Below are 27,914 nucleotides of genomic sequence, written 5' to 3'. Positions count from 1 at the left end.
GTTGTGGGCAGGGCCCGGGCAGATGACGCCGGGTAAAGCCGGCTGAGAGCCTGCCCAGCCCCGCCGCTGGCCGCGCACCCTCCGCGGCCGCGCAGTCGGGTCGGGCGGGCTCCAGCAGCCGGGCAGGATGGACGTGGCCGTGGACTGGTACCTGGTCGTCCCGCTGCTTTTCACCGTCCTGGCCATCGTCCTCGCCTCTGTCTTCGTGAGGCTGCGGAGAGGCGAGGGGGAGCGGCCGGCGGAGCGGCCCCGGGAGCCGGCGGCAGCTGAGCCGGCCCGGGAGGGCGGCCCCGGCTCCGGAGGCGAAGTGGCGCCGGAGGGAGCGGGACCGGCCGAGGGGTCGGAGGACGAGAGGGGCCGGTTGCCGGTAGAGGAGGTCGGAGCGGGCGAGGAGGAGGAGAAGAAGAAGGAGGCGGCTGTTGAGCAGCGGGAGGAGGCGGCGGAGCCGGGCCCCGCGGCCGAGCCCAGCCCCGCGGCGGCCGAGAGCATCATCCCCCGGCAGCCGCCCGCCGAGCCCCGGGAGCCCGGGCACCGGGAGGATGCGGAGAGCAAGGTAAGGCCGGCTCCCTGCGGAGCCTCTCCTCGGGGCCGCTGGTGTCCCTGCAGACAGCGTCCCCCCCTTTTCCCCGTGTCCCTTCCCGGCTGCCTCTGTCCCCGCGGGAGGAGCTGGTGGCCGGGCGGGCGCGCAGCGGTCGGATTTTCCTCTCAAAGAAGAGAGGTCCCGGCAAAAGCCGGGGTTTGCCTTCGGGTGGGGACAAGCCCGTTGTCCCCCAGCGTGGCAGCAGTGGGGGGCGTGTTTCGGGCTTCTTTCCACCACGACTCCCCAAGGAATACTCTTAAAAATAATCAAGACAGCGAAGGTTTAAGGGAAGAAAGTGTTGGTTTGTGTGAGCCTCTTCTGTCTGCACATCCAGCCCCTCAGAGCCTTTTCCTTCTCCCAAGAGCTCATCTAGGTACTGAGGGTGTTGTGTGTGTGTGTTTATTCTTTCTGTCTGCATCCTCTTTCTGTGAATTGCCGCAAACTGTCCCCTTGCCAGCGCAGGGTTCCCTCAGCTGTCCCTGGCCGGCTGTCCTTGCCTGCCCAAGGGGAAGGGACTGGCTTCCCCCTCCCTCCCAACCCCAGCAGGACGCTGGCCCCAAGGTCTGACCCCTGTTTGAACTGGGAGGGGGTGGGGGGGGGCAGCGATGCCTATAAATGCCTGGTAAATCCTCCTTCAGCACCGGATCTTGTTTAAAAATAAAAGAGCGACCCAGTGTCCATGGGAAGAGCCTGCTCTGCTCTTGCCTGGCTCAGATGTGACTCAGTGACAACCTGAGGTGCCTGAAGTCCCTGCATTGATTGTTTTCTTCCACCCCAGCCCCTTGTCCCACTGAGGGGAAGCGAGTAATGGGGTGGCTCAGAAATCCAGGAGTGATGCGTCACCTGTGTGCAGGCAGCACCTTTTGGCTGGGGAGCGCAGGCCTGGGACCCAGGCGCCTACTGCCTATTATTAGCAGTATTTGTAATCCTCAGCGACCGTATCCAGGCTTCTGGGCAGTGCGCAGACAGCCCTCGCCTTGGAAAGCATCACCACTGACTCACTGGATGGCCTTGGGCAAGTCCCAGGGGGTTATGTACCCTCCTCCTTACCGTGATGCTCTGCAAGGCGCAGGGGTGAGCCCTGAGCTGCTCTTGGGGCTGGGACGTGGATCTGCCGCCCTGTGCTTCTCCTCACCTCCCCGTGTAGTTTCTGAGCCTCAGAGCTCTCTCCCTCTCCTTCCCAGCACCCCTTGGCCAAGGATATGGCTCTCAAGCAGCCCCTTCCCTCATCCCAGCATCCTGGACGCCACATCTGTCCCTCTGCCTTGTGATTTATTGGTGACTTTGAGTAGCAGGATCTTTGTGAAGCTGGAGAGCCCCTGGGTTGCCATTAGCTGACTGGGCTAGCTCAGCAGCAAAGCGGGCCACCCAGCCAGAGCTGCTGTGGGGCCCGCGGCGCAGCCAGCACTCTCTGATGCAGTGCAGCACCTGGGTTTCCTGGTTTTGCTCCCTGCAAATATCCTCAAAGTTGCTTTTTCCTCCTCTTCCTCCAGTGCTGCTGAGGCCAGAGCCCAGCAGATGCTACAGGCAGGGATGGGACTGGCCTTGGGCAGAGCAGCGTGTGCTTTGCAGGCGGCTGCTGGTGGAAACAAGCCACATCAAACCCATCCTGGCCGGGCTGAGGCTGCAGCCCCGATGTGACTCAGCAGATGAGGTTCACAGACACTCAGCTGCGGGTTCACAGCAGCGTCGGGGCTGCTGCAGGCTCAGGGCTGCTTAGTTGAATGGGTACATCAGCAAATCAGCAAGCAGGGGCCTGTGCTCAGCACTCAGAGAGCTTGCTTTCATTTTATATCTTTTATTTTTTTTCCCCCTTCTTTTCCCTCCCGTTTGCTCAGCATGTACTGCTGGTTCAGATTCACTGCAGCCATTAACCACTTGACCAATATGCCGATAGATGAACCTGCTCAGGGAGCGTGGGTTTGATGGCTGGAGATGTGCTCCTCGCTGCCGCCTTCCTTCTCTTCCCCCTGCCCCTGCAAACCCGCATCTGCTGAGCACCCTGAGCTGGGGCAGCCCCTCCTGCTCCCCCCTCCTGCCAGGGCAGCCCCACATGTGCAACCATCTGCTAAAATCCGTGTGGGTTGAGGCTTCAGAACAAACCGTTGCAGCATCGTGCCCATGGTTAGTAAATGAGCAGGAAAAGGAGCCCAGGAGTCTTTGTTTCTGTTAACTGCCGGTAGTGGCTCCCATCACTGCAAAAAAGTTAATTAGTGTGTCGCTGTCTGTTCTCATCCCCATCCTCAGCTCGTTAACGGACAAGGCAGCGCTGTCAAAGCGATCCCCTAACAAAAAGTTCTTGGGTGGGAACTGCAGCATCACTGGGGCTGCTGAGTCTTGTTCTTGCAAGAAACGGTCAGAAAACATCAATTCTGTAATGAGTATTTCTGTTGTGGAAATGGCAGTGGCAGGACAGGGCAGGGGTTTTAATGGTGGTGCAGAGCTTCTGCTGGGTCCTGTCCTGGCCAAGCTGCTCTGGAGATGGGGAGGGGGCAGTGCCAGGCTCTGCCTGGCTGGCTGGTTTGCCAAGTGTTAGCCACAGCTGGTGGCTTCAAAGAGAGCAGAGTCAAGTGGGTGACAGTGGGGACAGAGGGGACAGCTCTGGGGTTCATCCAGCAAGGAGGGGCCTTGCTCTTGGAGGTGCCCAGCTCGTCCTGGCCAGGGAAAGTCCTGCCAAGCCTGCCTGTCCAGGACACTGTGCTGTGCTGTCACCCTCACAGCAAAGGCACCAAGGGAGTGTCACCTGCCTGTTCTGCAGAGCTCCCAGCACCTTTCCCCTGTCCTCCTCGCCCCCATCTGTGCCTTTCTGGGGGCTCCCAGCACCCCTGGACACATCAGACAGCAGAAGTGCAAACCACCCACCTCTCAGTGGAGACTTGCTTTAAATATAAGAGATCAGCCTTTCCCCCCTCTAGTGTGTCCTGCCTGCTTCCCTGTGCTGCAGGGGAGAGGGTGGGTAATTAGCCTGGCTTTAATTGGCAGGTGTGCAGGCTGCCTCTGCACTGTCACAGGGCTGGGGCAGGAGCTCTGTGTCCCGCAGCGCGGTGGCGAGGGACACAGGGATGTGTCACCTCTTGTCACAGCCTTGGCAGAGTCACAGGCCCCTGCCAGACGTGTAACCACTCGGATGTGCTCCTGCTGTCACCCAGTGTGGTCTGTGCTGATAACAAATGCATCGTCTCTTGCTGCATCTGCAAACTGGGAGGCAAGGCAGGACGTGCGTGTGTCCCTCCCCTGCATCCCAGCGTGGGGTCGGAGCATGGGGCTGGCGCTGGGGCATGGTGTGGGACATGATTGAGTCGGGGCTTTACATTGTGTCCCCTCCAGCAGGAACGGGAGGAGGGGCTGCTGCCCAGTCCCGGCTGGGCTGGGAATGGCCCCAGGAGCCTGCCCAGAGCCGGGGTGCTGCTGGAGCAGAAGCAACGAGGACTCCTTGCCTTCAGAAGTGCCCCCCACGTGAATGGCTGCCGGGTGAGGTTTGGAGGTGAGGGCAGCCCCTGCTTCCTGCCCAAGGATGCTGTCTGGCCCGTCTGTGGCAGGAAGAGGTGTCCCGGGCTTGGTGCCTGTGGTGTTTGCTTGCCTGAGGCTGGAAGAAAAAGTGGGAGCACCACAGGAGCCATGCGGGTGCAATGCTGGGGGTGCTGATGGTGCCTCCAGGGATGGGTGCTGCTGAGCCAAGAGTCCTCACGCTCCGGTGAGATGTGCCAGCGGTTTGCTCATCAGACCTGGCACCGCCTGAGCCCTCGCAGGGGGCTGGGTGTTCCTGGAGCTTTGGGGGGACTCTGGCTGCCTGTCTTTACTCACAGCAGTGACGGGGGGACTGGTGGGAGTGTCCCCTGCTGTCACCGCGGGGCTGGCGGGACCATTGCCTGGGGCAGGAAAACTGCTCTTGTTCTGTAGCGGCTGCTTCTCTGGCTGCTGGGAGGATGGAGAGCTGCGGTGGTGGGGTGAAAGGGAGCTGCCGACATTGCAGCTGCTTTGCTTTGCTACACTCTGACCGACATTGTTATTTATTCTTTTATTTATTTATTTATTTATTTTAAGACTTCATCCTTCCCCTTTTCCTCCTGGCTTTTCTCTTTCTGGCTGTCTGTCTCCTGTCTGCTTTCTTTCCCTCTTGCAATGTCTTGCATCAGGCTTGGAGCAGAAAGTGCAGCCATAAATGGCAACGCGCAGGGCCCAGGAGTTTACTCCAAGATAATTTTCTCCCCCAGCTTTGCAGCCCAGGATCTTCCCTTTTCCCAGAGCTGGAGTGGGACACTCGTTTTGTCCCCATCCTGCCCACTGGCACCGCAGCTGTCCCTATGACAGGGGGAGGAACGCACCAGCCCCGCAACCTCCTCGTGTCTATTCTGAGAAGGGAAACCTGGAGGGGTTTGTGCCGGGGATGGAGGAAGTGGGAGGAAATGGTCAGAAATTAGCTGAAAACCAGACAACGTTGTGATGGGGAGCCTGGCCTCTGTCTCCTGTAGGGCTGGGAAGGGGCTCGCACGGTGGCAGAGCCACAAGGGAGATTTTGGGGGGACAACACGAAGCTCCTGCCTCTGAACCATCTTCCCCTGAGTGACTTGGGTCCATCTGTGGTGGGTGCTGCCCATGCCCAAAACGTCTCTGGAGGTCTATGTCCTCGCCCCACGCTGGCCCGAAGCCCGCGCTGCCGCAGTCAGCCTCGCACGGGCGTCTCGCTTGTTGGCCACGGAAGCTAAAGGGCAAAAGCTTCTTTCTGATGATCCAACAAATGCTTCAGCTCTAAAGCCAAGCGCTGCCAAAAGCCAAGACAGATGTATTGCTGCATTGTTATTTAAGGTACATGACTTGTTGGGTTTTAACCCTGCGGTGGTTGGTTCCTGGGCTTTGCAGAGCCCCTGGCGAGCTGTGCAGAGGTAAGATTTGAGTGCAAGCAGGCATGGGATGTGCTGTGGAGTGGGCTGGGTCCATCCCGCCTGTGAACAGGAGCTGGCAGGGAGTGTGGGGCACGTTCCCGTCCCCGTGTGGCCTCGGGGCCAGGCAGCTGCTGCCGAACACGTCCTGTTGCCGATGCCGGTGGCAATGCGATCTTTGTTTGCCGCAGCAGCTGGGCTGGGCGGCTCATGTCAAGTCTCCTTCAGATGCTCCCGGGTAACGATGTGCGTAGTCTCGCTGCAGTGCTTGTTGTTGCCCTTTTTTTCTTTCTGTGGGGAGGCTTTCTTGGTCAGCATTTAACTGTGCAGAAACGCTGGCTCACGGGCTGGTGGCCAGACCATTTGTGTCCCTGCTTCTCCAGCAGCTCCTGCTGCCCTGGGACACGCTTCCCTTGCTCCCCACCGCTCGAAACAGCCCACCTGTATGTGCTCTGGGTTGTGCTCCATACAGAAGAGCGGTGTCCAGGGTACCATTAGTGTCCTTTTTGGTTGTCAATTCTCCCACTGCTGCCTCAACATCTTTCCCCTCCATTTTCCAGCTGTAGGACCCTGCTCGGCTCTCTCGGAGCATCCCATGGCCAGGACACAGCACCCCTTGGCTCAGCTGCTCTTGCCCCATGGCTGTGAGGGGAACCAGTGTAGCAGCACCCGCTACCCATGGCGGGCTGAGCCCTGAAATTTGAGGCAGGCTCCCTGGGGGTGTCTGGATGCTCTGGGTGGGGAGGGCTCTCCCCTCTTCCCCAACTGGCAGGGGCTGTGGATGCAGCCAGGCTCGGAGTGAGAGTTTTGTCCCTCCCGACTGTTTTTCAAGCCAGCCTGGAGGCTGCTCCCAGCCCAGCGCTGGTATTTTGCTGCAAGGCCAATGGACATGATGTCCCTGCTCCCTGCCCACGCGTATCCTCCTCCACGGCTGCTCTCCTGGCACAGAGGAAAAGGTTCAGCTGAGATGTGTTTGGGCTGGAGAGGGCAGGGGAAGGAAAGCTTTGCATGGAGGTCAAGATCATTTGGCCTTCCAAGCCGACATGGGGCTGAGGTACAATAAGGTATCTCTGGAGCCTTCTCTTCTCCAGGCTGAACACCCCAACTCTCTCAGCCTGTCTTTGCCAGGGTCCCTGTCCTGTGGGCTGGGGCTGCCACCGAAGGCAGCTCCTGAGCACCAAACCCTGGCTCCAGGGCTGGGCACTGGAGGTCTCTGGTGTTCTCATACCAGCAGCTGTGCCAGGGTTTGGCACACGGATGGGTGACAGCGTGGGCTCTGGTTCTGGGGCTGCCGGCCCCAACCAGAGATTTATCCATATGTACTGATGCTGTCAGGGCTGGTTTGTTGGGCACAGGGAGGGCTCAGGGGCGTTTGTGCTCAAAGCTTCTCCCTCTTTGCAGATACCAACTGTGGGTGCCTCATCTGGGTCCAGTCCTGGGCACATGGGACCAGCGGAAGATGGAGTTGGCCAGGCTGAGCTTCCCAGCAAGGCAGAGGTGCGTGGGACGGGGAGGTGGCACAGTGAACCGTGCGCTGGTGACCCTGCACAGGTGGGACATCATCCTGGGGGAGCAGTGGCTGTGGATGGGGCAAAGCCTGTCCACTGCACTCACCAGGGTGGGGGATTGGTTGGATTTTTAATGGTTTAGTCCATTTAAAACAGAAAGAACCAGTTCTCCAGGTGCAAATGTGCCGCTTGGATGTGCGGGGAGCAATGCCTGGCTCCTGCTGGGCGATGGGGTCACATCAAGGCAGCCCGGGGTGGCTCTGGGTGTCGCACAGCCATGGCTGCAGGTGCCAGGGAGGACAGACAGGGACATTGAGGCTGGGGCTGGGGCATGGGGGAAGGGAGGTGCTGGAATCTGCCTCTGAGCCACCCAAGCAGAAACATGTTAGGCTGCAGCAAGTGGGGGGTTCCCAGCACGGCTGTGGCACAATGCTGCTGCCTGACAGCCTGGCATCCCCAGCTGCTCCCTCTCCGTGTTTCTTCTTCTGCATTGGAGCATAAATATTTTCCTTCGTTGAAGGTTTGGCACCTAAATTTCATATTTGCTTCCACTGTTAAATGCCCAGAAATTTTCAGTACCTAATGCTTGGGCAGGGAGCAAGTTAAAATATGCCTTTTTGTGCCAACTCCTGAAGGGCTGGGTCTCCCCGGGGGCATCCCAGCTCATAGGGAGAGACAGATGTGACGGGGAACCGCTGTCCTGGGGTTTGTGGTTGAGCCCCCCCGCCCTGAGGCTGCTCCTTTGGGTGCTGCCCCACTCCCAGCCATCCCCAGGGGAAGCCCGTGTGTCCGTCGGGAAGTGCCCATGTTTGGAATTGTGGCCCAAAATAGCAGTGGCTTCAGGGGGCGGGGGGGTCTCACTGGCATGTCCTTCTCGGGAGCCCAAGAGCAGGGTGGCGAGAAGAAGCCAAATGGCTCTGAATAATGCACATTCCTCACCGATGACAAACTAACCTAGTTCTGGTCAGGGCTGCATACCACGCTCCAGCAGTTTATCTGAAGCTGGGCGTTGCAAAGCCTCCGATCTGCACAAGGTCCCGCTTGGACTGTCATTTCCCTTGGGCTTCCTTCACCCCGACTTTTCCCATGTGCTCAACAGCGTGGCAGCTTGCCAGGGTACCCCCACGCTCCTTCCCCAGCCTTTGCACACCAGGCCCATCGCTTCAAATCAGATGCGCAGGACTGGTGAGGATGCAGGAGGACGGGTTCTCCAGGGTGCTGTTGAGCTCCAGGCTCAGCTCAGGGAGGTTTGCAGCCGGGGTGCTAGTTGCTGGACTTTGTGGGAGGAGGGCATGTCTGTTGAGGCACTGCCGTGTGTCCCTGCCCTATCTCCAGATCTGGAACTCTGTGTGTACCACAAAGGGAAGGAATCTGGGCTTGATAAAGCTTGTTGTAACTTGTGGGAGGCAACCCCAAAAATGTCTAAAATTGCTTTGCATTTAAAAACATTTAAAAAGTGCTGTTTAATTGCTGTTCAGCCTGTGCTGCAGAGATCAGCTGTGCCACCACAGTGTGTGTGGGCAGGTGGGTCTTGGAGGAACAAGGGGCTGTGGGTCTGTGGGCAGGAGCCAGGGGTGTTTCAGGGTGTTGCTGCCAGGGAGGCTCCTGGGGGTCCCAGCACGATCCCCCCAGCACTGGCTTCCACCACTGGTCCCAGTTGGCGAGTGCTTGGCTTGGCCCATGGCTACACAGTGGCTTTTGCTGGGAACCCACCTCCTTGTGCTGGGACGGTCCATCCAAGCCTGGCCTGGGGCACACAGAAGTCCCCTCGCTCGTGGCTGGGTCCCTTGCACAACCCCAGGCTGGGTGGGGGGCATGAGGGATGCCAGCCCAGGAAGGTGCTCAGGCACAAGACTCTGCCTGGAGATGCTAGATTAGCAGGAACTTCTTAAAAAATCTTAATATTCCCTCGATTATGAGGAGGTACTTGCAGTTCATAGCGTTTGGTGGGACTGCAGTAAGCAAGGCCAAATCCCTCCCACAGACAAGCAAGAAGAAAGTGAGTTAATGAACCTTGCTCGGTAGTGAGCATCTTTTTGGCTTATTCTGTGAAGAAGACAGAGAAGGGTACCCAGCCCTTGCCTCGCCAGCTCCTGTGGGCTCTGGCGCCCTGCCCAAGCACAGGTGGTTTAGCACAGCACCTTCTCCTCACGGCTGCTTCATTTTTAACTCCTCCAGGAAGAAGATCCAGACTCAGAAAATGAGAAGCTGATGGTGAGAGAGCCTGAGGATGAGGATGGTGAGTGTCTAGCAAGCCTGCAGCGAGCATAGGGATGGGTTTGAGGGGCTGAAGCCCTGAGTACTTGGGGATGGGTTCCTTCCTCTTGCAAATGCAAAGGAGATTCCTACTGAAATACAAAGGGGATTCCTAACCTGGCAGCAGCCTCTGTTTGCTCCCCAAGCTGCCCTTGGGCTGATTGTCATGGGGTAGCTTTGTGATGAAGCTGCCCCAAGAGCTCCTTCCTCACATCCAGGACAATCTCCAGAGGCTTTAGTCAGAGCCGTGTTTAACTGATTAGCCAATTAGTTGATTGTAAAATGATTAATTGACTAACTGGGTTGACAACTGCTGTGCTCATAAGACAATGAAACAGATGGTGCCAAGCAAGAGTGTGTGTCTGAAGGGGACTCTGCTCTCCTGAGCAGCCCCTGAGATGTTGGGGTGTCCCCAGGAGTCCCTGCCCGGGGTGGCCGTGGGCAGCAGGAGAGCTTGGGGTGTTCCCCCTGCCCTGCCCCACTTTCCGCTTGCCCTTTTTAAGGCGCTGTGTGGCAATCCCCTGGCTTGGGAGGATTACGCCTAATGCCATAGAGAATCAAATTTTAATCCTGGTGCCATGCCTGCAAGGTGGGGGAAGCGCCTTCGGAGATGGGGCTCCCAAAAGACGCTTCTTCCACCCTGATAGGCTTCCTTGCAGCACTGCTGATTGGGGATGTTACCGTGTGAGATTGCAGGACCTGGTGTGAGAAATGACGGACATATCCTGACACATGGGTCCTCAGTAACGCTGCTCTGCCAGGTCCCGCATCCTTGGGCTCAGCCCTGTTTCAGGGATGTTCCAGCACTGCTGTGCATCACCCCAAAGCGGCTGTGGCTTGGGATCAGGTGATGATGGTCCCTGGCCCTCGGTTGTAGCTGGTCCAGCATCCTCCTTCAGAACCTCCTGCAGACAACCACCAACTCCTCTCCTGAGTTGTTCACACCATTTCTGAGGTGGTTTATAACAGATGAAGTCCTGGCTCAACCTGATGATGAAGAGGCGACAGCATGCAGCTGGGAATAGCAGCAGTGCCCTGGCTTTGCTGGGGAGAAACTTTCCTCCTTCCTTCACCATCTCAGTCCAACTCAAGCCACTGAACCGCTGCCCGGCAAACCCGCAGGCAGAGATTCACCTCGGGCAGGTGGGGGTTGTGCAGACAGTCTGTCACCAGCCTGGGACAGTGGCCAAAGCCACCAGAGCAGCTTCTCCTGGTTTGGGGGAGCTGGCAGGGAGGCAGCAGGTATTTGCTGTGTGCACAGAACAAGCATTTCAGAGCAGAGGTTTGCTCGAGGGGCTGCTCTCACCCTGCCAGGCCAGGGTCACAGCGCTGGCAACGCCAGGGCAGAGAGATGAAAGACAAATGTTTTCTTTAATATGAACTCACGGAGGCTCTGAGTAAGTAGGTCACCTCATATTTCTGTAGTCCACGCGAAAACCTGGCCTCCCCTTCTCTGTGTGTTTCCTGAAGTTTTGTTTTCAGTCTGCAGAGAAAGTTCCTGAGCTCGGAAAACATCTAGTGGTTTCCAAAGCCGCACGCTGGCTCCTTCTTAACAACAACACGTAGGCAGGGAGATGTGTAGCCTCCTCACCTCCCTCTTCCCTTATTCTTTTCTAGCAGGGTGGCAATTAAACTGCCCCTTTTGGGACAGGCAAAATCCCAAATCTCAATTTACTTAGCAGAAAACCACGTAAGGGAAATGATCTTAATTATCCTTGAAATCAGGCGAGCTATACAAAGGTAACGAAGCGGCTCCTGCTCTGCACCGGGTAAGAAACAGGATGTTACACCCTCTGTTTTTTTTTTTCTCCTTTCTCCTAATATCTCCCAAAGCAGCAGCCAGCTGAATTTTCTTTCCGTGCACTTTTACAGCCACCCGAAGGGCTGATAAGCCGCGGCATTACTGTTTGTTTCCAGCTGGCCAGACTTGATTATCTGCCAGTACGGAGGGTTTTCCCACTGAGGGAAGTGGGATACGGCCAAGCTGAATGTTTGGCGCTGCAGGATAGGAGCATGGGGGTGCTTGTGTTCGGACACGTGTGAAGATGCCAGGAAAAGGATTTGCTTTGTTGTTCTCCTGGGAGCCCCGATGGCATTTCGGGATTAGAGAAACGCTTTGGATCAATAACTGCGCAGTAATCCAGCAGGACTTCCCGGGGAAGATCCCCAAGATCAGGGATGCAGAGAGGTAGAGAACAAGGGAGGAAACGCGGATATCTGCATGGAGGAGGTTTCTGTTCAACTCCCAGCGTACCAGCATCGCTCTGGGCACGCTCCATATGGCGGTGGCAGTGACCTTGCAGCGGTCAGCACGCTCGGTCCCGTACCTGCCTCTGCAGCCTTGTGCGGCTTGTTTTTTTGAGATCTCAGGTTTTCCCATCTATAAAATGAGGCCCTGACTTGCCTTCTGCGTGGGGGTCCCCAAGGTCTGTGAGAGCCCTGGCAGCAGCTGAGTGCACAGGTTGGAGAAATTGCTAAATCAAGCAGTTGACTGTGGACAGAGGGAGAAAATCCATAAGGGGAGTATTGACCAGAAAATAAGGGGAAGCTGCTGATGCTGAATCCTGCTGGGTACAAGAAAGGGAGGAGACGAGCTGTGGGGTGTTTTTCATTCAGGCAGGTGTCATGGATGTGGTGCCTGCAGTAGCAGCGGTGAGGATGGGAAGGGGCTTCCTAGGTGGCTGGAGATGGGGAATAGGTTCTGTACAAGCTGGGGCTTTCTCTTCTGCCACAGAAGACAGAGTTTCTCTGCTCTTGGGGTCTTGCTGGTGCTGGGAGGTATCATCCTGGTTATTTGGTTTGTGGATAATGTGCAGTTTTCCAGGGCCGTAACATCATCTCTTTGTGATCCCCTTAGAAGGATCCCCAGGGCTCTTAGGATGGGTGGAAACAGCAATGCTAGATGATTCGATGTAAGGCAGCCGAGTCCTGCAGTCCTTGGGAGATAAAGGCTCCCAGATAAACAGCCCACAGATAACCAGTAAAGGCAACTATGCAACACAGCCATTCTTCCAGGGCTGCCCTTTGGATTGACCTCCACTCCTGTTGTTTTCTCCCATCTGTAGGAAGATAAAGCAGGGGGAGAGGTTTTTAAAAAGCAAATAGTACTCGAACAAAATCCGATTGGAAAAGGATCAGCTTTGGCTCAGAGTCCCTGAGCTTCGGTGCTCTAATTAGCACATGGCTGAGGCTGATGAGCTGGGTAGGAGAGCACCCAGGCCTGGAGAAGGAGACCTCAGTGTCCTCTTTAGGTCTATTGGCTGGTGACAGAGGGATGTGGACCCAGCTGTGTTGGTGCTTCTGGGGCTGCCTTGGCTTGGCTTTGTTTGCAGCCCCAGGATTTGCAGGGTGGCATCTCCCTTTTTCACAAGCTTTGCCAAGGGCTGCAGGAACACTGCTGAGCTGCATGGCCAGGACAGCTCTGCTCGTGCCACCATCCATGAGTCCTAAGGGTGGGAAAGGGCCCCTGGACAAGTAGATGGAGAGAGAAGCAATGCAAGTCTGGAGAGGAGAAGCAAAAAATGCTAATCAGGGCAGGATTAGCATGTCTTGATAAGCCAAGATGGGCCTGCAAGGCTTTGAATCCAAAGAGCGCGTTAGCATATGGTTCCTGTGCTGTAGGATTTACTGGTATCTGCTTCCAAGCAGGGCTGCTCGCTCCCAGCAGTGCTCGCTGTCTCCAGTGCTGAGGTTCCTGCTCTCCTCCGGCCAGCAACACCTTGGCTCTCTACCACAATCCACACAGCTTCCCTGACACTGCCCAGGCTTTCTGAAGACTGGAGCTGATCGCAGAAGTATCTTTTGGGGTGGCCGTACCATTTAGGGTGTGTGTGTGAGAGCAGGGATCAGTGAGAAGCTCGAGGGAACGAGCCCACTGCTGTTGGTCATTGCTCTTGGGAGGTCTCTGGCTCATACAATCTCTTGCTCCTCTTTGTCTCTCCAGCTGCAGATGAGACGTTCTCTTTTAAATACAGTCCTGGAAAGCTGAGGGGAAACCAGTACAAGTCAATGATGACCAAAGAAGAACTCGAGGAAGAACAAAGGTGAGTTTCCTTTTTCTTCTTGCCCAAGGCCACTTGGTTGGCATCCTCTCCAAGCAACCTGGACGTCTCTGTCCCCAAACTACTGTGGTAGCTCAGCTTCTCATTGCACCGTGGTCCAGACCTCTCCCATCCAGGAAGACATGAGAACAAATAAAGTCACACAGATTTAAGAGATGAAGACACTGTGGCCCTGTATACTCTTGAAGCTGTTCAAGCTCCTTCTCTTGATGCTTAGACCAGATTTCCCAGCTGATGTGAGCTGGTGTGGTTCCCCTGATCCCATTAGTACCACGTCGATTTACATCTGTTGAGGACCTAATCTCTAGCTACTTTGCCTCCCTTTACCCTGTGGATGGCCTCCAAACTGAGGGCATGGGCATAGCTCAGAGATACGGGGGCAAAGCAAGTAAGTGTGGAGCTCTAGAGTTCACTGTGGCAGGGCTAAGACTGGGAATGTCCGTACCAAGGGCTGGCTCCTCAGCTGTAAGTCATGGTGGGGATTTGCCAAGTTGTTGGCTTGGTAGAGAAGGAGAATTATCCATCTCACACTTCTTGCTAAAGATTTCTCCTGAGCTTGAGCCCTGTCTGAAGAAAGGAAGGCCTGTGTTATTACCAAAAAACAAGCTTTCTAGCTCAAGATTTCCCAGCCTATACAAGGAAAATCAAACCCAACCTTCCACCTTGAGCTGCAAAGCCCTATCCAAAACCAATAAGGTATGATCCTGCTGGCAAACCTGGCCTCGAGGCTGCCAGGCAGCATCTCTAGGTTGCTGGCGGCTGGGCTGGCCAGGCTTTGTCTCCATGGCATCAGCAGGGCACTGCGGTATGCAGTGTAAACCCAGAGACCTGCCCTCGCTGCTGTCTCCTCTGTGCATGGGGCTCCGTGCAGGTGCCTTCACTAGCCCAGCCTGCAGTTGGTTTCTCCACATCAAACCCAGCTTTCTTGATGAGATATCTTTTTTTTTTCTCCCCTGGCTTCTGGGCTCCCAGTTGTCCTCAGCTCTTGGGGTTCACCTGCCTTATAGCACTGCTAAGAGCAAAGATCTGCAAGGGCTGAAGGGTCAGTGATGGAGATGACCTCTGGTTTCCTCTGGCACTGGGCTGATTCTGCACTAATGGCATTCGGAAAATGTTATTTTCTTTCTTCATTTTGTTATATCTTTATCTGCCTAAAGCCCACAACCTGTAACACACTAAGCAGGTCTGTTAGTGTAATTTTGCACTTAGGGAGAGTGGTCATGGAATGAACCGAGTGAATGCAAGTGAAACCTGTGAGGCTCAATGGGAATTGCTTTTCAGGATCCTGCTGAGCACCGATGCAAAAGTCTACTTGGAGGAGGCAAATTCAAACTCTGTGCACCAGCCGCTCCATCCAAACCAGCTGAGCAACCACTGCTCTGATTTTCAGGGCCAGGAGTCCTGTAGGGCTGGTTCGTTGGTGACAATAAATGCTCCTGCTGTCACCTGCCTGGGGATGCTGAGGGGACGTTGCCTGCAGACAGCAGTGGGATGGGGGTTTTGTACTCAGGACAGCAGAACCAGCTCCAGGGTGTGGTGGACCTTTCCTGGGCATGTGGGATATCTCGGGTATTGCTGCTCACATCTGTTTGGAGCAGTCCTAGGACTGATGGATAGTGTCCCTAGGACTGATGGATAGTGTCCCTAGGACTGATGGACAGCGCCTTGGGGTCCCTTGGAGGCTCTCTGCAGCTTTCCACACTGAGAGCTACCGGAAGATGTGTTTTTTCCTACTGCTCCTTTATTTTCTTCTCTCCCATATTTGTCTTGTTAATTTCTTCAAGGCAGCTTTGTGAATATTTTTTGTCTTGCTTTGTGAATGTTTTTGTCTTGCTTTGTTGCTGGCTTACTCTTCCCCCCCTTCCAAATCTCCACTGTGGCATCAGCAGCTTTTCATTTCAGCCTTGCAGGTGCTGTAAGGGCTGGGCTGCTGCCAGGTAAGCGCCCGGGTGAGCTGAATGCAGCGGCTCAGCCCAGTCCCGCATCCTTCTCCCTCAGCCATTCCATCCGTCTCCCCAACTCCATGCACCCCGACCGTGCTGCCGAGCTGCTGTGACCCAGGTTTTGCCACCTTTATGTTGCAGGATTGAGCTGACCTCTGATCTCACATCTCTGTAGCGAGTACCTTAGGTCCTCGGCCACAAACATTCTTGCAAATCTTTTTGGTAAGGACACACTGTTTCTTAGAAGTAGTGGTACCACTGATAACATCTGCTAATGTGTTTTTATTTTGGTTTTTCTTTGCTTTTGGGTCTCATTTTCCAGGGGAGGGTTTGTTCCTGAGCTACAGTTGACTGCCTGTCCCACCTCCCTCCCCACCGGCCTCCCCCTTCCCTTCTCATAACAGATTAATGGGTCCCCTCCCCTCTGCCTCCATCTCGCCTTCCATGAGCACTCCAGGGGGAACAGGGGCTCTCACATCTGGATGCTCTCCTCTTCCCTCTTGGATGCCTGAAGCTGGACATCCCATGACCACTTCTGTTCCCTGATTTGGAAAATTAGGGCTGCTGAGTGAGTGGGTAGTTAGTCCTAAGGTGTGTAGCCAAAGCTAAGTGGCTTAGTCTTTGCTTTTAGCCCCTGTCAGCCCTCCAGTTTTCCCAATATGTTCCTGTGTGAAATGGTTTGTGAACAACATCCCAAAAAATGCACGTGGGTCCCCCAGACCCTTTTCAGGCTTCTTGTTGTGGTGATCAGTAGTCCATGAGGCTTAATTTGGGGACTCCTGATTTTAGAAAGCTACAAGACTTCAGACAGGAAAGGATGGGCAGGCAGTAGACTGGTTTATTTAACCAAAACCCCACTTCTGCTCTAACCTGCATCGCTCCAGAAGTTGTGGTTGGCTTGCCTAGTATTCACTGGAGTCTTGTGGCTTCAAACCGGTGCTAAATCTGGACTAAAAGGGGAAGGAATGTGACCTTTACTGAGTGATGCAACTTCCTGGTTACTTCAGTTTTAAAAAATAAAGGGACTTCTCAGTGCGGGAGAAGGACAGTAAGTCTAGGTGGCAAACACATCTGCTGTCCTCGATCACACCTGGTGGGTCACCAGGACTTCCAGAACAGAAGCACATGGTGTTTGCACCCCTGGGGCAGAACAGTAGTCTGGGCAGGAAGGGGAAGAGTGCAGGGGAAGGATGCAACCCTTAGTCAAGCCAGCACAGCATAATTCCCAAATCCTTCTCTTCTCCACCTGAGGCATTTGGCCATTGATTGCCCACTGCAGCTGCCATGGTGCAAAGCACTAGTTCAGGCTGAGAAACAGGACTTGTAGCGGTGCAGCTTGGCCCTGTTCAGATAGGGATGAGTAGTGTAGGCATGAGGCAGAGGCTGCAAGGACTGTTAGATGTTGCTGGACTGGCTGGGTGCCTTGGGCAGATGAGGGAAGAAGAGGAAGCCTCCCCAGCGTGCTTTCAGGGCCTGGCTTGCATGGATGGATTGAAATGGTCTCTGCCAACTGCTTTTTGAACCTCTCTTGAGGTTGAAAGAGGTTAGTTGAGTTTTTTTGCAGTTAGAAAGGAGTATGCTCAGGACTGTGGTGATCACTGACAGCTGCAACAAGGCTCCACTCAAGACAAATGATAAAACAGTCAGGAGAAACAACTGCCTTGGGACTCTGCATTCAGTTCCATGAGGCAGAGCAGGTCATGGCCAAGTCTGTAGGACTGAGAAGAAGGTGGAGATGGCTTCCTAGTTTCCTTGGCTGATGGGCTCAGTTCCCACAGCCAGGTGACCCATTCCAGGAGCATATTCTCCTCCTGCTTCCCAGTCCTCTTCTCTCATCTCCTGGCTTTAGGGAATGGCAGAGAGGAGGGATCTATCCTGGACCAAAGCAGGAATGCAGCTGTGGCTTGAGGGAAAAGCATGCTGAAGCTCAGTTTTGAACGAGACAATGCTCATGACGACAACCATGGAGCACACAAGGGCAGGAAGCAGCTGCAGGGGTTTAATGACCATGTTGACAGACCTTCACCTATTTCAAACATCCCCATTACTGGTCCTCCAAAAATAAGTGGGCGGATGGGGCCAGGGGAAGTTGCATTTCAGGAGAGCTCTCATTGGCATCTGTCCCTGTCCACCCCCTGCATTGCCACCATGTAGCCCTGGCTAGCTTGCTTGCTCCCCACTCTTCACAGCATGAGATCTGGGCCTCTGTCTCCTCCCTTCTCTTCTGCTAACCTTCACCCCAACCAGTGGCTTTGCTGTCCTGTCCAGCATGGTGCTTCTTATGGATGAGGGAAGCTGGTAAGTTTGGGCTTTCTTTGGGCTTTTATTATTTGTTTGCTTTTCATCTTCTGCAGCACGATAGTCGTCCTGGGCTGAGGGAGGAGGAGTAGCAGCAAGGGACCGCGGAGCCTGGGGCTGTGGGACTGCAGGTCAGGCTGGCCACTGCTTCACTGCAGCCACCAGCCATGGGGATGGCAGCCACCATGGGCAAGGCTGCTTCAGCCACAAAACAGCCAGCACAGGAGGCATGTTTGCTTCCCACCTGCCTCTTGTAAGAAATGGGTGTTGTGTGTTTGGGGGTTCCTGCTGAGCTCCTCCTGCTCTGATGCTCATTCTGCAGGTGCCAGACTCCATTGGCATGAGGAGGGAGTCTGCTGGTGGCCCAGTGCTGTTCCCTGACTCCACCAAATCCCCAGTGTAAATGTCCTGTGACCTATGAGATGTCAGTGGGGTTAAGCTCTGGCCCTATTTATAGAGCATCTGATTGAGTCATGAGTCCCCAGCAGCTTTAAAAGCTGAGCAACTCAGGATGCCTCCCTTGGAAGTCCCAGGGGACAGAGAGGCCAGGAAGCCCCTTCTCTATCTCCTCTCCTGTCCCAGAGAGGAAACTTTTGCAGGTTCTCCCGTAGCCTTTTGCAGGGTGTGAGTCTCTGCTACTGCTTGGGATGAGATTTCAGACCAGACAGTGACTCTGCTTTGAGCCCCCAGGCTTTTTGTTCTTTTGGCTCAGGTCCTGAATTGTCCCAGCTTGTTGCTGCTTCTCTGTGTCTCCCTCACCCAGCGCTCACAACTTGTCTTCCTCTGCTTCTGCTTAATCCCGTGCGGCATGGGCAGCTTGCTGTTCTCTATCCGCTAACCCCCAGGAGCCTGGCTCTGCCTCTTCTGTGGCTCCCGGCAGCCAGGGGACACCGAGGGCTGTGGGGAATCGGGGCATCACGCCAGGCTGGGTGTCAACTGGTAGACAGAGCTGGAGCACAAACATTGAGCGATGGAGGAACGTGCAGACTGGCCCATCCACGGCTTTCCCCTCTGCTGCGGCATTGGCTGGGGGGGTCAGGAATGTTGCAAGGGATGGACACATGGCCGAGGGAGGTGATTGTGATCTGGAACCACCTTCCTGACTCTGATCTGGCCTTTTTGGCTGTTTCTGCTGTGGATGGGAAACATGGGAGGCATCTGTCTTGAAACAGCAGTGAGCAAGGTCAGTTTGGGGGTGACACAGTCCCCAACCCCACTGACTCCTCACTGGTCTCTGTCCTAGAGGTGATGGGGCTTGTGCTTTCTGGTCCCACAGGCTCTGGCTTTCTGGGTGTTCCTGAGGAGCAGGTTGTGTGCATCTTTCATCTTTTCTGTCCCGCAGGAGGAATTTTGGATTTGTGTTGATAGAAGCTCCCCTTGGTACCTCTCACTCTCCCACTCTTCTCTTGTTCTACACACTGACTGTCTCTCCCTGTTGTGAACTTAAGTCCTCTCTCTCTGTGTTTTACCTCTTGGCCAAAGCAACTGGCCCACTCTTTTGGGACCACCAGGAAAACTTAGATTTAGTATGTCATCCCTTGTGTGCTCCCTGCAATACCCTGATCTGGGCAAGACTGAGTTATGGCAGCTACCAGTAATGAGATGGCAGCTGTCCCAAGGGTAGAGAAATGCGAAGCGGTGGTGATGGGACTTGTCTGGAGCCAGATTGCTATCTGCCCTCCTTGCCAGGATTGCAGACCAGAGGACTGATGTTCCCAAGAAGCCTCTGCCAGGGGAAGAAGCTGGAAATGCTTCACACTTTTGAAAATCAGCTTTCCGAGTGAAACTGTTCCTGAAAATGGCACATGAAATTACCAGAGGTGATCACAGCAAGATGCTCCAGGATCTGCTTGGAGTGGCTCAGGACTCCTTTGGAAAGCTATAGTCTATGGGTGGGCTACAGGATGTCCTGGTCTCCTGCTGTGGATTTTGTGCGTGTGAGGGGTAGACAGTGCCGGGATGCTTCCTGCTCTCAAAGACGTGCAGCCCGTGCCCTTGTGCCAGTGCCGTGGCTGAGTTGGAGAGAGGGGAATGCTTCTGAGGCTATCAGGACACCCACTTCCCATGCTTCAGGAGAAGCATGATCTTTTGAGACCTTCAGTACTTGAGCCTCCCTCACAAGCTGGGATCTGCCTTTATCAGAGCTCCTTGTTCTCCGGTTGTTCCTTGCACAGAACCATGTCCCACTGTCAAATCGTCCTATCCACTGACCTGGCCCTCCACTGGGCCCAGAGCAGAGATGTTTGGATAATCTATATCTGAAGAGAGGATATGAGCTTCCAGCAAAAGAAGAGCCTGATCTGGTTTGATTAATGTGCTGCTGGGGGAATGCAGGCTGACCAGGCTGATTTCATCCTCCAAGGCAAACGGAAAGGAGGGAAGAGCCAAAGATAAGCAGTGGCTCACAGCTCTCAGCCTCTGTCCCAAGCTAATGAAATCATTCAGGCTCCATGGCAGCAATGCCAGAGCTTCTCAGCCTGAGGGGGTTACACGGTCCCAGTGTCCCCAGTGACGGACTGCCACGTGTTCTTTGGTCTAATCCCTCTCACAGCTTGCTCCAGGAGCAGAAAAGCATATCCTTGTCATGCACATGGATCTGATGAGCATCCTCCAGTAAGTTCATGCTTGGTTTAAGATCTTGTCACCCCAGCTGTCTGCTTGGCCCTGTCCTGGAGGTGAGTATCCCTGTGAGGAGCTGCCGGCTGCGACTGAGCCTTGTCCTCCCTCCCTGACATCTTCCATCCCTCCTGCTCCACCTGCGCCATGCTGGCAGGGACCTCTCCTTCTGGGCCCCTGTGGCAACGAGCTTATGCCCTCACGCATAAAATCTGATTACGCTTGCGTGACTTGAGCGGGATGATCCGATCCTCAGCGCTGCGGATCCCGCAGAGCGATTATCCACTCCAGAGAATTTCTTTTCTTTGTCCTAATGGGCTGGCACTGAGTTACTTGAGTAACCCTGGTCCCACGTCGTGCTTCACCCTCCATCTCCCATCTGGGATCCGGGTCGCCGGCTGCACTCGTGAGCCTGCTGGGGAAGCTGCAGCCTTTTGCAGAGGGGCGAGGCAGAGATGAGGCTGTGACTTGCCTTTGTGCTGTGGCCAGCAGGAGTAGGGGACTTTCAAATGGGGTTCAGGTGTTATGGACAGTGAACCCTGTTGAATTTGGGAGGAATTAGGCTGGGGCACATCCGTGTGTGTTTGTAAGTGTGGTGTAACTTCCCTCCACCTTAGTGCAGGTCTCTGTGTCCATGGGCAGCTGCCCAGCCCACTGTTCAGTGTGCCCCATTGGGCCAAGAGAGATGCTGGGGAAATAAGGACAGAGGTTCAAGCTGAGAACAAGGGACCATTTTTTTTTTAGCCCTGGCTCTGCTAACCACATGCTGCAAGAACTCAGGGAATGCCTGGATGTTCCCAACCATAAAACACCTCTAATCATCTCACCCTCCTTTCCTGGGACATCGGGAGAGCTTCCTATGAAAAGGAAGCCCCATGATCTGCAGAGAGTCTTGGGTTTTTTGCCTCCTTCCCTTGAACAGACATATCTGTAGGAAGATTGAGAAAGGTCGAGCTGTTCAGGCACACTGCCTTGTGAAACCAGTGCTTGGTCCTGGCTCATCTGGCTGCAGGTGGGAGGAAGAATCTGGGCTGGACAAGGGTGCCAGCTGCCCAGAACAGTGAGGCAGCAACCCTTGGAGCTAACGAAGGCTTCCAATTAGCTGGGCTTCTTCAGCTCTCATCAGTAGGTCAGGAGGGCTATAACTTCGACTTGGCTCCAGATGAGAGGATTTACACCTCTGATTGAGTTTCAACTATCCTGCTGCAGCTGATGAAGCAAAGTGCCTCTTCCTCAGAGGTATGAGGTCTGCAAATAGCAGCTTGTTCTGCCCTGAGGTGGGAAGTTGCCTTCCCCAACACACACTGTTTTCCTCCTGGTCATTGATGTCGTTAATAATGAACCAACCTGAGGGGTGAAATGACTGAAATGATTTCTCTTCTCTCCTTGTTTCTCTTTGCAGAACTGAAGACTATATGAAGTTGTCCCTAGCCTCCTCCTAAAGACATCCCTTGGCATCTTTAAAGGCTTGAGAGAAATACCAAAACCAACCAAACACACCCATAAGAGAAATGCATAAACACTTAAAACTTGGGATCCCCTCTCGGTCTGAAGTTGAGTTCTTCAAAAACTTCTGTGATACCAAGTTTGAGGAGATCCTGTTGTATAGCTCCATGGACTGGGGCTGGGCCCAAGCAGTGACATGAGTTGTGTTTGGGGGACTGGGATGTCCTAGGAGATGAACCTTCCTCCCTCTCCCCCAAACAGAACCCAAATTGGACACTAAATCTACAGCGAGTCTATTAGTTGTGTTCATTATCATGTATTAGGCCTGCCAAGAAATCTGTGTTGTTGTTTTATCGAGATGGGCGAACCATAGCTCTTCCCCCAGACCAGCCTGGACCTTATACCAGATTATCCAGTTGTTTCTTCCTGGGGCCAAACTCCTCTTCATTGCTGGGGGGTGGGAACTGCCTATGATTCCAAATGTTGCACAATGCTGCTTTATTCTGAGGGGTGGAGGGACAAAGTGGGGTCCAAGAGAGGGATGGCAGATGGTAGCTGGACTGACTCAAATCTTGCTTCTGTAGTGATTTTGGCAGAGAGCCGATTCCGTAGGTAGACAGAAGACTTGAGAAGTGATGAAGATTGATAGTTTAGCTGTTCTGCTTGTGGTGGAGGTTTAGGAGACCACACTTTGGCTGCTGTTAATATCTGGATTCTCACTCTTCCCTACTCTGGTTCCCAAGAGGAGAGACCCAAGGAGGTAGCTATGGCATCAGGGGTTCCCTCTGGCTCAGGATGAGATTTTGGGGGTCCTGGAAGAACCACCCTCCCCATTCCACTGCCTGCTTGCTGTTGCAGTGCCCTCTCCTCTTGCTAGCTGTGTGGCTTGTCCACTGGAGCCGGAGCTCAGCGTTGCTCCTCAGCTCTGTCACATCTAGAAGACAAATCCAGCTGGGTGTGTATACCTGCTTCACACAGAGCAGGTTTCAAATCCAACCCAGCTGGTTTGGGAGGGTGAAAAGAGGGCCTGTGTCCCCTAACGATGGTGTAAAAACACCAGGCTGGGTGGGGATGTGTCCTTCGAAGTTTCTCACTGCAGGACAACTGCCTCTTGGCTAATGCTGCAAACATATCAGAAACCCAACAGGCTGCTTTTGTTTTGTTTTGTTTTTCCTTTTTAATCCCTATGCAGACAATACTTGAAACCTTGTACACAGTTGTCCTTTCCAGCGCCTGGGGTTGGCAAACTCTTCATAAAAGGGCTCATTTAAAGAACAGCAGGAGGCTTCAGCTTTACAAGAGGCTGGTCTGTCCCTTCCCAGCCGACAACTGCAAGCGTGTTTGGTGGTTTGCATAAGAATTTAGGCACATCTGGACCCTCTGCTTCAACGTCCCGCTGGTACAGCCGCTGTCTCCCCTCGGTGCTGGCTGGCTGACTGTGTCCCGAGCACCCAACTATGCAAAGAATGCCTTATATACATTGTGTTTAAGTTACATGGCAATATGTACATCGAGCAAAGTCTATAGTTGAGTCCAGATTTTTTGCTAGTGGCAGCAAGTCAAGCTATTTCTTCAACTCAAATGGCTGTCTGGGTATTTTTTACTTTTGTTTGTTTAGGTTGTTTGTTTTGTATCTGATGGTGGCTCTTATACAAAGGACTGTAATTCTAGTGGCTTGAATCTGTAAAAATTGCCTTTGTTTGGTCCAATAAATCTTTGAATAGTTTGTTTGTTTTGTCCTTGTCCTCCCTGCCTCCAGCAGCTTGTAACATCTTCCTCAAGAGATTTGTGTTGAAAATCTGGATTTTAGGTTAGAGGTACATTCTGCCCTCCTACGCCTTTTGTCCCATAAATGGTTCCACTGGTTTCCTTAACAATAGAGTCAGACCAGTGGCAAAAGGCAGGGATTTTCCCTTATTTCTGTGGGAGCAATGCGGTGTTGCAGCAGGATCCTGGTGGAGTTTGGCTGCAGAGCTATTAGCAACATTCCCAGTGCAGAGCACTGCCCAGGGTTTCAGCTGCCATGAACACACTCGCTGCCCCAAACCTCCGGTTAATCATCAAATTATTGGCCTGAAATGTCTGCAAAAGAGCCTACGGGAGTTAAGTATGCAAATGCAATTGCCTATCAAGAAGAATTAGGCTGCTTTGAAAATCCTTAATTAATCTATTTTGTCAGCAATAAGTAAAATCCTGTTTGACCTCCTGAATCCAAGTAGTTTTGAGGACAGCACTGAGGGGAAGAAAGAATGATTTTACTTGTGAATGGGGTAGGTTGGATCTGAAATAATAATAAAAAAATACAACCTGGAGCAGTACGAAGCTGTTTTACAAGGTCACCTTTGCTAGGAGAAGCTCCTTTTTAAAATCATCTTCATGTTTTTGATGCCTTACTCTTCCTTCCCAGGCACTTTTCTATCTTTATCTTTGTTTTGCTCTCTCTTTGCTGTAGATTATGTAGCGCAGAGGAGGAACAGCAGTAACAGCTTTGTTTATTATTATTATTATTTCTGTTTTTCAAATGCACAGTCATGCTGTTTAAAGTCGAGGGGAGAGACAAAACACATTGATGTTGCACTTAAAAAAAAACCATGAGTGAATATTGTCTCTGATCTTGATTTTGGAGGTTTGAAGACAAGGAAAGGGGCCTTTGGGGAGCTGAAGGGTTTCAGCAGTGTTAATGTCTGTGGAATAAGGAGCGAGGGATGCGGCCCTATGTGGAGCACTCCCGGCTGGTATGCATTTCAGACACGTGATGCAAAGCTCTGTATTGAATTTCTCCACACCAGACTGGAAATGTGCCCTCTGGTGCCCGGCGGTGATCTAAAATAAAATATTGATCGCTAACGACTGCGCTTCCCTTCCTCTCGTCTGGAAAGGGTGGCTGGATGCTATTCGTGTAAGCACAAAACATCACAGAAGAGACAGACAAACCCAGGCGCTTGACAGCCTGTGGCCAGAGCTTTCGTAACCGAAAGATCCCACATCATTGTCAGGATGTGTTTGGCCTTAGGACAAATTGCATTTTAATTGCAATAGAAAATAACTGGCAAATGAGCTTTCTTTTGCCAGGATCTGCCTTTTTTTTTCCTGCCCTGCCTGCTGCAGTGGTGCTGAGAGGACATTCTGCTCCTGCTTCTGCAGGGCCTTAGTCCAGCAGAGGGAAAAATGCAGAGAGAGCCCCACTCGGCAGGAGCTCAGCCTGCAAAGGCTCCTCTGCTTGTTCCTGTCTCCTTCCACTGATCTTGTTCGCAGCATGGTTGTTTCTGATGTCTTGATGCTGTTGTCTCTTCCTTCAAGCAAAGGTTGTGTCCTGGTTTTGCCTGTTGATAGATATTTCTACTCCTCCTGTTACTGGAACAGCTAATAGCTTGTCCACACAGGACTTGCAGGAAGTTAACGAATGGTGCACATTTAAATGGATTAATTACAGTGTATTAAAGCCCTATGCACAGCCCTGGCTGTGACAGGGACAGAGGACTCTTGACAAGGTGACAATGTGGAAGCAAAAGCCACAGTCTGTCTTTCTAGCTCAGTGCGGGTCTAAAGATGCTAAACAAGCAGGAGGAGCTGGGATTGCAGCAGATCTGTGCTCTGAGCTGCTGGGCTGTCGCTGAGTTCTGGCCACACAGTCAAGTAGGGGCAAAATGAGCCTTGAAGTAATAGAAACACTTTCTCCCTCATTACAGCCATAAAACACCACAACTTTTCCTCTCGCACAGGACAGTGGGGTGTGAGGTGTGCGAGGCAACGCTGCAATCTGATCCCAGTCGGGCAGGAGTCTGGCAACAAGAATGTACCAGCACACAGCCAGTCCTGGCCAGAGCCAAGATGCACATTCAGTTTCCCCTAAAAGAGGATTTTGTGGACAGTTGCATCAGTTCTTGAGCTACTTGTGAAGAAATGACACTCCTGTGCTGATTACCCTTCTGGGTGATGATCAGTAGATGTATGGCCAATATAAGCCCCCCTATAAAGCTTCCCCAAATAAAGCCCTGTGACAGATACCAATCTTAATGCTGCAGCACATATGACAATGGTTAACTGCTTCAGGTTAGAGAAAAAACAGAATATCATCTGCTATGGGCAGAAGGGAGTTAGTCATCTACTCTGGGATTTTCTAGGGAGGGAAATTTGAGCTCGATGGTCCCTGGTCAGCCAGTGCCCACACAGGCATCACCTCAGTGCTGGACTGGCCACATGAACCCATCTCATCATTTGACATTGCAGACGAACTCTCAAATCCAAGCAAATTTCTATTTGTGCTCTTGTCTTCCAGTGGTGGATTAAAGTCATGTCCACACTGGTAGTCTGGTCTCTGTTTTAAGTTAGGGTATGCATTTAAAATGCAATAGCTATTCCTGAGTTACTCTGTGTCTACATAAGCTCATTACAGAAGGAAAGGACACTGTGCTGATGAAGCTTAATCCAGTTTCATTATGGAGTCTGCTAAACTGGGGCATGTTGGTCTTAAGAAATTTCACATGTCAAGTTGTCTTGGAGCTTCGAGCCTAAATAACTCCCAAGGAACTCCAAAGCCCATGTTAAACCAGTCTGGTTTATCTCCACATTTAAAGAACCACAGCGAGATGAGCAGGATGGTTGGATAGATGGGAAGGTGGAGGAAGGAGAAGCAGGGGCTCTCTCTTTCTTATCTCACACAGGCAGATTTCCCACAGCCAGTAAGGCTTGTGAAGTGACTCGCCTTTGCCTTTATGTTTTATTTGACTTTGGTGTTGTTGCTCAAAGTGCCTTCTGGGGACTGGCTATTCCTACCTCTCCTTTTCTTCTCGACAGGGTTCAGAGAGAGCAGCTGGCTGCCATCTTCAGGCTCATGAAGGAAAAAAGTGACACATTTGGAGAGATGTCTGAAGGAGACATGAAGGAGCAGCTTAGACTGTATGATATATAACCTCACAGCCAGTGGAGACTATGCCCAAAAGTCATCTTGGCCCTTATGCAGGACACTGGAGGCTGTAGTGCTATAAAGGTGTTTCAGTAGTTATTTTACAGTTCCATTTAGTTTTGCAAACACATATAGGCCTGTGATATGCATTTCAAAAGACTTGTAAATTTTCACCCTCTTTATCATTTTTCCTTTAAGAGCTATCATGATACTTTCATCTCATACAGAGATTTTTACCTCCTTCTGGCTGGGTCATATATCTCAGTCATACAAAGCAGTGAAACTCACTTCTTTTTTTCTGGTTGTGCTTTATAAAAATGAACTTTCAAAGCTAGTCTTTAGCAGCTTGATATCTGAAGAAAGCCAAAGATGATAGACGTAAAATGGTTGGAAACAATAGAATCACAGAATAACTCAGATTAGAAGGGAACTAAGGAGGTCTGTAGTCCAACCTCCTCCTCAAAGCAGCTATGAGACCAAGCCAGGTTACTCAGGGCTTTATCCTGTTGGGTCTTGAACACCCCCGAGGATGGAGACTGCACAGTGTCTCTGGGCAGAGGGGCTTCTAGTCCTACCTGTAGAAAACTAAGAGCCAAAGCCAAGGTGTTAAAGTGCTGGTTAGAGGGGAGCTGCCGTTCTCATCTCTGGGGAAGGAACACTGCATCCTCCTTCACGCTGGCTGTTTGCAGCAGATCCGAGCCGCTTCCAGCTGACCCCGCCGTGCGCATCTTCACGCCTGAAGAAACAGCAGCTGACTTCACCCTGGAAACAAACATCTCGTTGCCTCTTGACACTGGTAAAAGTAAAGAAAAGTGGCTGGCATTTTTACAGGGATGGTTGTGCCCAATTCACATCCTGTTCTAAACCAAAAATGATGTGGGAAATGACTTACCTAGGAAAGCTCTGTGTATTTATCAAGTATTTTCAACAGTTTTGCCCAGCTCTTGGTGCTTTGGATAGAGTAAATCCATGAGCATTCCTGATTTTAGCTGGATGTCTTCTGGTGTATTTATCTCACCTATGAAATCCTGTTAAATACTTTATTATCAGGAAAGACTTTCCCTGTTTTAATAACTGCTGACAAAGTGAAGCAACATTTTCTGACCTGGTTTTAGGGAATGATCTCTTAAAAAATTAGGTTTGCTTTGTTTTGTGTAATTATTTTGAGTCTGAGAAATCAAACATTCCACTACCTTGTCACTGTTTTCCACTACTGTATATTCTGTAACACTGTACCATTTTACTTTCAAGAATCATTTTATCTTCTAATTGTTTCCACTTAGGTGAAGGCATATTTATTATGAGATCAAGCTGCTTTTACTACCAAGTCATGTCTTAATCTAAATTCAATGTCTGAAAATTACCTCTTCTTATTCAACATGAAGGAATTAAATGGGAAAACGAGTCTCATAATGTGAAA

At 52.6% G+C, this 27,914-nt stretch overlaps 1 protein-coding gene across 6 annotated transcripts; it reads left to right on the top strand.

The window, feature by feature from the left end:
* Window positions 1-17: 17 nt before the first annotated feature.
* Window positions 18-27,914, top strand: MXRA7 (matrix remodeling associated 7). Of its 6 annotated transcripts, none has more exons than XM_065034673.1 (6): window positions 19-553; window positions 6,862-7,011; window positions 9,147-9,207; window positions 13,168-13,267; window positions 15,370-15,450; window positions 21,545-23,314. In XM_065034673.1, the coding sequence occupies exons 1-5, from the start codon at window positions 128-130 to the stop codon at window positions 15,401-15,403; spliced, it is 771 nt and encodes a 256-aa protein (XP_064890745.1). In that variant the 5' UTR covers window positions 19-127; the 3' UTR covers window positions 15,404-15,450; window positions 21,545-23,314. The 6 variants fall into 6 exon arrangements, with proteins under 6 accessions (XP_064890742.1, XP_064890745.1, XP_064890743.1 ...); XM_065034675.1 differs by having other exon boundaries at window positions 24-553; window positions 6,862-6,957; XM_065034670.1 differs by lacking the exons at window positions 15,370-15,450; window positions 21,545-23,314 and adding an exon at window positions 26,386-26,693 and having other exon boundaries at window positions 18-553.

The sequence above is a fragment of the Columba livia genome, chromosome 18 (assembly GCF_036013475.1).
Source record: "Columba livia isolate bColLiv1 breed racing homer chromosome 18, bColLiv1.pat.W.v2, whole genome shotgun sequence".
NCBI classification, from domain to species: Eukaryota; Metazoa; Chordata; class Aves; order Columbiformes; family Columbidae; genus Columba; species Columba livia.
The sequence above is the reverse complement of the archived record's forward strand: the minus strand, read 5'-3'. Positions and strand labels throughout refer to the sequence as shown.

Bases quoted from the DNA above. Each gene is read 5' to 3' on its own strand.
- MXRA7 (XM_065034670.1), top strand. From the start codon at position 128: ATGGACGTGGCCGTGGACTGGTACCTGGTCGTCCCGCTGCTTTTCACC. The intron at 9,208-13,167 runs GTGAGTGTCTAG...TTGTCTCTCCAG, and splicing joins AGAGCCTGAGGATGAGGATG to CTGCAGATGAGACGTTCTCT. The intron at 13,268-26,385 runs GTGAGTTTCCTT...TCTTCTCGACAG, and splicing joins GAACTCGAGGAAGAACAAAG to GGTTCAGAGAGAGCAGCTGG.